We start from the raw sequence: 10516 nt of genomic DNA on the forward strand, positions 1-10516 counted from the left end.
TTGCAAAATCAGGGTTTGAGATTCCTTTTTGCATAGACCCTTTCAGCGCTTCTGAAGTGAAGCCCTGCCTGACTGCTTGCCTTTGGTGGCAGTTGGGGACGATTGTCCTTGCACTCAGATGCCGGGGCAGCTAGAACAAAAGATCTTGGGTGCTAAAAATAATATCCAGAGGTAGTTTTATACCCTTTTCTCAGACACCCCTCATCCAAAAGAAGAAAGCTACCTGAAATTCCACTCTGAGAGAAGCTGCTGGACAAAAGTTGTCCAGGAAGTCTCACTAGACCAAAGAGGATTTGGACCTTAAGGTTCTTTTTAGTGCCAAAGAATATAAGGGACCAATTTTGGATCTAAGAAATCTGAACTGATTTGTGAGGAAATCAAAGTTTCAAATGGTCAGGGTTCATTCCATCCTGCCCTTTTTACAAAAGAACAGTTGGATGTGCTCGATCGATTTTTTAGGACTTGTACTACCACATCAAAATGAACAGATGCTCCCGAAGTTACCTGGGCCTTCAGTTAGGATCCAGCCACCATTGGTTCAGAGCCCTCTTCTTTGGACTCACCACTGCCCCCAGTGTTTACCAAATGTATGGTAGTAATAGTGGCTCACTAGAGACTGCCAGGATACTTAGTGATTCCATACTTTGATGACTGGCTTTTTACCTCCCCAACCAGGCACCTGGAACAGTCCAGGGACTATTTGCTTCAAGTTTGCCAAACCCTAGGCATTAGTCATTCCAAATCCAACCATTACAGCCTGGAATTCATTGGTGCTCATTTAAACACAGCAAGTCAAATTGCTTCTTTGCTGCCTCATTGTATATTTATAATAAAGTCGCAGGTTCAGCAGATTTGCTCCTCCCTCACCTCCAGTCAGATTTGTCATCTATAGTCGTAGTTCCATTGTCATATTAATGTGTGTTCAAAAGTGGACTCTAAATGTTCAGTGGTCTATTCTTTGACATCCCCTGTCTTCCCCAGTTAGATTTACTCCGGGAATTCGGTTGGGATGACATTTACCCTGGGAAGCCTTTTTCGTTTTCCCTCGGTAACAAGGAAATCCTCCCAACTGGGGTGCGGGAGGTATTTCTTGGGGAGGACAGTCCAAGGCACATTGTCACCCCCCCCCCCCCCAAGAGACCAGTTCACACATCAGAGTCCTGGAGATGAGAGCAGACCTATGCATGTCACAGGTTTTTCCAGATCCTCTTCCTTTGAGAACTATTGTGACTTAAACTGACAAACGTGCCTATAGTGTGGTACATAAACAACCAAGGGGGGGGGGCCCGATCTTGCCCTCTGTCGGGAAGCCATGACAGTGTAGAAGTGGGTGATCTCCAACTATATTCTGGTGGCAATGTACATTCCAGGGAAATCCAACATACTAGTGGACAGACTCAGCGGGTTATTTTTGATCCCTATGAGTGGCCTCTCAACAAATTAGTGGCTGAACACATTTTCTGTTGTTGGGAGCCAACTTTGCAGTCTTATTGCTACTCCAAAAACAAATGTGGCAGATACTTTGTCCTGGTCCCCCTCAGTGGGAGTTGCAGAGAGATGCTCTAGTGCATGTTTGGCTACCTGGTCTCCTAAACATCCATCCCCTAGTATTTCTGATTCCAAAATTCTTACAGAAGTCTAGTCTGTTAAAGAGCTCTGTTACCCTCATTGCACCCTTTTGGACTCTAGGTGTGATTCCCCTTCTTTTGTTCTCATCTTAGTTACCCTCTTCAGATACTGGACCCCAGTATAGAACTTCTGTCAGATCCTTTGGGATACAGCATCCCATTTTCTAGGCCTCAAACTAACAGCATGGTTTTTGAAGTTCCCTTAATAGCTAGACAGCTTAGGCTTTCTTCCGCAGTTCATCCTAATACTTTTGTCTTCCCAGAAAAATTCCATTGAGTAAATGGAAAAGATTCTCAGTTTGGGCCCCAAAAATGAGATTGATCCTATTACTGTCCTTGTTTCTTCAGTGCTGGAGTTTAGCGTCTCTCTTTGCTAGTGTCTCCACAGTCAAAGTACACTCGGCAGCCATGTCAGATTTTCACTCTGGAGATATTTCTTGCTTGGCTGCTTCCAAGTTGTGCAAGTCTTTCCTAAAGTGCACCTTGCTCAGACCTGCTGTGAAAGATCAATAACCTCCTTGGGATTTAACAGTAGTACTCAGAGGACTGACTCAACCCTTTGAACCTTCAGGAAAAAAATTTCTGTTTTTAGAAACAGCCTTTTTAGTTGCTGTTAAATCTGCAAATATGATTTCTGAACTCCAAGGTCTTTCATTCAAATCCTCCCTACTGAAGTAGCCTCTGAATTGAAGATAAATCAAATACTTCATCCATTGTCTTTCCTAAATTGTCGAACAAAGAATACATGCTACATCTCGATGTGCATAGACCAATAAGTTTCTATTTACACAGAACAAAAGACTTCAGAAAAATGGACCAAATGTTCATCTCTCACTCATACTTGGTAGGCTGACATCTCCAATTGCTGAAGCTACATTGGCAAAATGGATGATGATTTGCATTTCCTGGATTATATACCCAGCAACGTCTCTCCCTAACAAAACCACCTAGGGCTCATTTGAGTAGATCTGTGGCCATCTCATTTGCCTTCTGGTGAAGAACTTCCATTGATGTTTTTGCATCAGCAACCTGGTCTAATGCTCTTACCTTTATTACCCATTACAAAGTGGACATCATTTCCAGAAGCTGAGCTACTTTTGGTTCAGCAGATGTCCTGTTGTCATGTTACAGTATTCCAAACCCTTGTGTTGTGTTCTGCTTACTACCCGAACATCCTGCCAGTATACAAAATCTTCTAGTCATTACCAAGTACGTGGTACATCTCATTGGCTTAGGGAGAGTGACCCTTAAAAGGGATGTCTGCACGAACCTTTCCACAGAACTTTTCTGCCGCCAGCCAAACATCAGCTCTTCCTGCGTTCCCTGCTGTTAGATCTTCACTTAGATAAGTAACCCATTGGGGCTGTTTTGTTTTGGGTCACTGCATGTCTGTTTAGGTTCTTCATCCAGGAAAGGAAAGTGCAAGTGCGGACATCAGATCTCCCATAAGGATGCCCACAAGCTCTCTTTTCTGTTTGTGCCTACTCATGACTATAAAACCTGCGAGATCTGTCAGGCCTTCATCCCTAAGACACTCCTCAGCCATCTGCATGCCCTCAATATTTATATAGAAAACCAACACTCATGCCTTCTGGCGTACGACATCCCCTCTCCTTCCATGTCTCAGGAAAGAGATCTGTTGGTGGTTGCTGCACCAAGTAACCCTCAACCCAGGGCTTCCCTTACAAGCTCTCCCCCAAGTTCAGGAGATGTACACAGATTCCTCAGATCTGGGTTGGGGAGCTGCCATGGGCAACCTCAGAGTACAGGGTAGATGGACTCCTTCAGATGGCAGCATGTCATTATCAAGGAAATGAGAGCATTCTTATTTGCTCTGAAAGACTTCCAAAGTACTCTAAAGTAGGGTCCCCTAAAATTGTTCACAGGCAACACTAAAGTTCTATGGTATGTGAACAAGCAGGGGGGAACAAAATCTTAGTTGCTGTGTAAACTTGCACTTCAAGTTTGGTAGATGGCAACCCAGCAGAGAATCTCTCTGCAGGCAGTATATATCCCTTCAGCCCAGAACACTCGGGTGGACACTGTGAGCAGATCCATGTCACAATCCCATAAATGGATTCTTCACAGGGATGCGTTTCTGAACATAGTCCACAAGTGGGATATACCACAGATCTGTTTGCCTCACCTCTGATCAGGCAGCTTCTGTCATTTTGCACTAGCCTACCCAGTCTCCTAGTGAGGGCAAAAGATGCCTTTTCAATCTCATGGAAGGGTACATTTCCCTATGCGTTCCTCCCCTTCCCACTTGTTCATAAAGTCCTACTGAAAATCCAGCAGGACAAACCAAAAATCTTGTTGGTGATTCCATTTGGCCAAGACAGCATTGATCCCCCCCCCCCCCGTCTGCATTTAGCCAGGGGCAATTATCACAATTTACTTCTGAGTGGACCTTCTCACACAGGACAAGGGATCCCCTAATCCATCCCCTCCTAGAGTCTTTGAGCCTTACTCTGTGGGTGATAGAATTCTGATCCCTTACAGACACCTTTACCCAGAGGATGTGCTTAGTCCTGCAGGAGGTCAGGAAACCTAATACCAGGAGATCTTATTTGTCCAAGTGGAAATTCTTCCATGTGGTGTCTGCAAAGACAGCTGGACCATTCTCAAGGTGAAGTTCCCTTGGTACTGTCGTATCTGTGTGAACTCTTGCATACAGGGTTGACACATTCCTCTGTTAAGGCACACCTTGCTGCATTTTCGGCTCGTCTTTTTCTTGATCCTCCTTTAACATTTCTGCTACCTGCAAAGTTATCCTTAAAGGGAGTAATGCATGTCAGACCCTCCAGGAAGCTGGTTCCTCCCCCATGGGACCTGAATTAGCTTCTAGAGAAGCTCACGGTTGCCCTCTTTGAACCTGCATCTAAAGCTCTTCTGAAACACCGTACTTTGAAAACTGTTCTCCTGCTAGCCCTAACATCAGCCAGGAGTGTCAGAGCTACAGGCCGTCATGTGGCAATACCTCCTTTTCTCATATTCCACAAGGGTAAGGGTGATCCATGGTACCAATCCCTCTTTCGTGCCAAAAGTGGTCAATGAGCTATCCTTAAACTAAGGTATTCACCTGCCCACCTTCTTCCACATCCACAGAATGACCGTCTTGCATTACATTGATGTTCACAGACAGCTTAGGTTTTACCTTAACAAGACCAAGTCATTTAGAAAATCAGGCCAATTGTTTGTCTCCTTTCAACCCAGAGCTCTGGGTAAAGCAGTGACAAAACAGACCATCTCTGCCTGGATTTCCAGGGCCGTTGCCTTCTGCTTTACACACCCAATGGAAAACCTCTAAAATCCAAAATTAAGGCTCCCCTCTACTAGGGCTATGGCTTCATCTGGAGCCTTCAAGGGACTGGACACAGCTTCCATTCTAGAGGCAGCTACATGGACTTGTGTCCATATCTTTACCAGACGTTATAGATTAAATCACATTTCTAGACTATGGTTGGATTTGCCAGAGCAGTCCCTGGATTTCTAGAAAACCATTCCAAGCCTCCTACCTCTGCTTCCCTTTGATTTTTGGCACTTGCCCAAGGGTTTGGAATACTGCAACATGAGAATAGGACATAAAATAGTTGTAAAATCTATACTGTCCCTTCTTGGATGACACTGGACTCTTACAGCTCTCCTGGGACTGGGGCGTTCAGTTCTAGTTAAGGTACGTGCAGACGTCACTTTTATGTCCCACACTTCCTAAGCCAACGTCAGACGTCTCACATACCTAACCATGACTAGAAGCTTTTTTATACTGGCTTGGATGTTTGGGTAGTAAGCAGAGGATAACCCAAGGGTTTGGAATACTGCAACCTGGAAGAGAACATCTATGGCTATGGTAAGAGTTCACACAACTATTTCTCCAGAATATCTGTCAGAGGGCCACCCAACATTTACATAGCTGTGAACTCTGTCCCATGTGTTGAGGCAGAATGACAAGGACAAATTGAATATTAAAGTTGTGTATTCACCATCACTATGCATCTGTGGTGTCCATTTTCATTCTTCAACTCCCTTTCTGTCCTCTTCTGGAGTGACCTGATGGACTTTTGAACATGTTGTTCCAGGTTTGAGCCCTGATTTTATTTCTGTCCTCTCTTCCTGTTAAAGGCCTTTTAAGACACCAAACGGTATCTGAGGTATTGAGGATGGATCTTGAGTAGAAGGAGGAGTTTGAGAGTTGGGACCCAAGTCTGTGGAATGCGACAGTCCTGTCAGAGATCGGATCCATAACACATACTTTGAAGGAAAATGGACAACACAGATGCATAGTTACGATGATTATATAGCTTTAAAGTCCGGTACTGGAATGGGTTTTGGCATGTGCTGCTGTAGACAGGATCTTGAAAGACTATCAAAGAATGTTTTACTCCAAGTTGTTCTGTTTCCAAGAAAGGATAAACCTTGGAGGCCACATTGAAAATTTTCCTTCATTCTCTGCTTCTTCTTAATGCCTGTATTGCTGATGTTACAATGGACATATGACCCCTAATATTTTCTTTGGCAGTAATGCACAACGGCCCCCAACTCAAGACCCACCCGGCTTTAGAAGTTGTGGAAAATTCCTTACCTTGTTTGCAGGGTAACAGCACTTGAAATCACCTTCCTGCCATTTGGGCTGCTTACTGCTTGCATAATGTTAATCAGGTGTTTAGTTCCACTTCAGGCTGTAGGTTTATACATACCTTCCTTTACCTGGGTGAATACCTGACTGAGACTCTACCAAGAACAGGCAAGAGTAGCATGGCATTGCCTTTCTAGCCAGCATGGGCAGTTTCAGGCCTGCTGCCATCCACCAGTAAAATTGTAGCACAACAGTCTGTTGTTTCTCTTGAAGATAGCCTCCTTTGTCTTTTTCTGATCATTGTAGCAGGAACCAGAAAGACTGACACGGAAATATTTGGAGACCTGGGATACACGTCTAATTTAATCCTTGTAGTTACTAGCAAGGTTACATTTTGAGGAAAATCAATGGTATCTGAGGAAGTATTTGCAACACCTGCACACACTGTACAGGATGTTACCCCATTATCCTAGCCATTTAGAAAGTTTGTGTTGGACAGATGAAGTCCTCAGTAATCCAGGAGTGCCTGTTTGTGTCAGAGGAACCAAGCTATGATTGATCTGTCCTGTAAGACATTCATTTACACTGGTGCCTGTGCTGAGATCCCACCAGTTACGTGGCTTGTAAACAAGGAGTAGAGCACGCACTTGTCAGTTCGAGTGTTGCAGTTGTTGCTCAGACTCTAACTGACCAGAAAAATCTACCAAAATGAGTCAACATCCTGATTTAATTTGGTCTCCCTTAAGAGACTTCTTCAGTTCTCGTGAATGTAGGGCTGTACCTGTGGTTTTCTGCTTTCACTGGTGTTATGAGTTCCTATAGATGGATGCCTTTGCCATTTCCCTCTTATCAAAGGTGTGTTTTACAGGCTACTGTGCTGATGTGCTTGGGCCATAAATATCAACTATTTGACATGTACTGCATGTGTAATTATACCATGTATGCTTAAGTATATTATGAAAGTTTAAATTTTCATCTCGCTACAGTGGTCTATTGTAAACCTCTTACTTTGCATGCAGTTCACTGATTTTATATGCAGTTAGTCTCTAATTCTGATAGATGCCTAGAGAGGAGACTGCACTCCTCACAAATGTAAGTAAGTACTAATTTTAATGTGTATGACTTGCTAATTTGTTTATGCCTGTGGGTTATAAGGAGCTTGGCAGTCTGAGTGCAGGTAAAGACAATTGATGTGAGCATTTTGGGGATGCCCCTGTTTTTCACATTAGATTGGTGTGATTTCAGTCCACTGATGGGAGTCCTTGGGGTAGACTAAAGTCCTGTTGTGGAGGTATTGTATTCCCGAGCTTGCCTGGGAGCACCTGGAATATTTCTCATGATGAATTGAAGAATCTTAGTGGGGAAAGGAAGGTGTACTGCACTCTCTGAAGTTTGCAGATGGTACAACCTTTACCAGGGCATGGAGTTATGGAAGTGGTGATAATTATTATAGTGAGCAACAGGTCCAAACACTTGCCTACAAATTGTGCTTCTGACTTTGTGACTTTAGAAAGGGATTCTGAGGAGACCTTGATTTGTGGTATGCACTTTGTGAATGTTTACACATCTCTCTCTACTTCTGCAGTGATTTGTCAAAGTTTGTTTTATTTTGCTAGTTTGTAAATTACTATCATTCTGTTCTTTGTTACAGCTTTTTAATGCTGCAAAGTTCTACATCTGTCCCTCCAAAGTTTGCAGAAGATAAACTAAAGGTTGTTGAACGAACTGTACAAATTGTAGAACTAGCCAGTGAAACATGGCTTGCCACAGGTAGGCAACCCATTCCACTTATAACTGCTGCAGCCTATTTGGCTTGGCAGTCTCTGCGGCCAGTGGATCGTCGGAAATGCAAACTGTCATTTTTTTGTGAGCTTGCTGGTGTGGAGGTGCCTCGAGCATCTTGGCTCAGACTAAAAGAAATTATTGAAATTCTTCTAAAACTGGCCTCCTGCCTTCCATGGATTTCAGTACACAAGATTAAAAAGGCTAATATTGTAATGTACATTAGCGATGTTTTACAACACCATTTATTCCTGCTTAAAGTACCATTGGCAAGCTCTGCAGCTTCAGAGGATCAGTCTGAAAATGGGAATCCTTCAGTGGAGCATAAAAGGAAACTTGAATTTTGCCCACCATCTTTCAAAAAAATCAGAATGGATGATACGACTCCATCTAACCTAGAGAAGGTAGAAGAAAAAATCACAGGGGATGAAGAGATTTCAGACGGTGAAATCGAGCAATATCTTCGCACACCAGATGAAGTAAAGGCATTCCAGGAGCTTCATAGATGCTTAATGTAAATTACAGTGATTTGAGATGTGACTTTATAATCTTCGTCAAAGTTGCCCTGCTTATCCGTTACTTTGTTTTGTGAACAATGTAACTGATATGTGCAGAGCATGTGACAGCTGAGTAAAGTTTTTATAAATAAAATATTTGGCAGGCATGGAGCTGTCTGTCAAGTTCTCAGTTTAAGTTCATAACTTGGCAGCTATTACAGAAGTGCATGCTACTTGTCCATTGGTCTCTGTTGTAATACTAGTTCTGAATTTGTCGTCTTTATTTGTTCTTCAACCTGTGGAACAGCGATCCGGGACTGATCCAACTCTGCCGCATTTCTCCAGCATCCGATCTGAGCTCCAAGCTCCTTCTCTACCCATAATGCCCATCTCCTCCCTCACCTATATGTCGTTTGCTGTGCTCATTGCAAACACTGTGGTCCACTGCTCCAGGCTTTTTGGGGTATGGTTTAATTTAGTGGGTTAAATCCTCTGTCTAAAAATTTCTCTGTCTTACTTATCACTTCCCCTTTCGCATTTAGGCATTTGTCTGGAAAAAAATTTTGTTGCTCACGGTGCCCTTTTGCGTGTGTTTTTTCTGTTTGGACCTCCCTCTCTTGCTGTAAGATGTCAGACACCCAAACCAGGCTTCTGCAAGTGCACAGAGTGAGGCCATAAGCTTTCCCCAGCTGATGGCCACACTCTATGTGGTGTTTGCCTAGGGGTTCCTCATCTTGATTCCTCTTGCTGCATCTGCGCAGGGTTCATTCCCTGCGCATTGATCGACAGGAGGCATAAACTTGTGCTCAAGGGCCTTCTCCCTCCACCTACTATGGGGGCCCAGGCTACCCCTTCTGCTTCTTCTTTTACTTTCTTCTCCACCCCAGCCTCTGGGTCTCAACTTACTGCTAAGAGGATCAGGGATGGAGAGAAACAAAAGCACAGAGACTTGCCGAAGAAGTGGTCCCCCGACCACTCTTACTCAGTTGAGCCAACAGCTAAGCTCCAATCGGCTCTTAGCACTGGTTCTCCATGACTCTGTTCTCCTTGTTTCTCCCCGGAGCTGTCCCTGGCATCTGCGTCATCTCATCGCCTCTGTCTGTGTCATCTTCCTGCAGATGCACCCACAGCCTTTCCGAAGTCTAAGTGGACAGGATGATGCAGAGATTAATCTGCACTCTGATATAGATGGGAGTCTTTGCCTGCCCCCTCTCCCTTCAGACCGGGGGGGGGGGGCACACAGTCTGCTTTCATCCTGATCACTCCTCCTCTGATCCACACTCTGTTTTCAGAGTCCTTGGGTCTGAGGACTCTGAGCATCGAGGGGTTGGTGCTGACTGTACCTGGTACCTCAATGCCGACTGTTGCCTTGCATGGGTGGGCTCTGACTAGCTCTGAGCTGCAGCCTCGGTGCTGGATCTGAGGGAGTGGTTTCGTTTCTGAGTTTCTCGGAGCAAAGCTTTCCAATCGGAGTCTTGGAGCCTGGAGATTCTGTTCTAGCTCCCCCATTGATCAGAGGATTTATGGACCCAATCTTAGCCCCAGCTCTGGGGGTTTGTTCTCTTGCCTTAGACATTGTACAGAGGGTTCTCTCTATCACATTGAGATCCTTGACTAACTCATCCTCTGAATCCCTCCTGGCTCTGTCCGTTTCTGGTCCTGATTCCGCCATCCTGCCACCTCAGGGACAGTCTGCTGCCTCTCTGTCCCAGTGAACTCCCACATGGGAACAGCTAGATGTTTGAATCCTTCCCAGAGAACCCCCTGCTGAGAAGGTTCTTTGAAAATGCATGTGTAAAAGGAGACACTTGGACTCCCCACCACAGTGTCTCATGAAGGACACAGACTTGGAAGAAGGGGAGGTTCCCCCTGTTCACGTCTAATTTGGCGACATCATGGAGATCCTGCAGCAGAGCGGGGGGTGGTCTGTCCAAAAACCCAACCGTGACGTCTGTGTTCCTGGCGGCATTTGGCACAGGCACCCTCTACTTCTTGGGTGTTCCCTTCAACAGGTCTTTTGGTGGATCTTGTTA

At 44.7% G+C, this 10516-nt stretch overlaps 1 protein-coding gene across 7 annotated transcripts in view; it reads left to right on the forward strand.

Annotated features, from left to right (window-relative positions):
* The window catches only part of BRF2 (BRF2 RNA polymerase III transcription initiation factor subunit), a 163923-nt gene extending 155250 nt beyond the window's left edge, over positions 1–8673 (forward strand). For all 7 annotated transcript variants that reach the window (XM_044083053.1, XM_044083049.1, XM_044083055.1 and 4 more), the window contains exon 5: positions 7856–8673. In XM_044083053.1, coding sequence (XP_043938988.1) covers positions 7856–8504 — 649 coding nt within the window. In that variant the 3' untranslated portion in view covers positions 8505–8673. The remainder of the gene's footprint in view (positions 1–7855) is intronic.
* Positions 8674–10516: the final 1843 nt, after the last annotated feature.

The sequence above is a fragment of the Protopterus annectens genome, chromosome 9.part0 (assembly GCF_019279795.1).
Source record: "Protopterus annectens isolate FY-2018-M chromosome 9.part0, PAN1.0, whole genome shotgun sequence".
Lineage (NCBI taxonomy): Eukaryota > Metazoa > Chordata > Ceratodontiformes > Protopteridae > Protopterus > Protopterus annectens.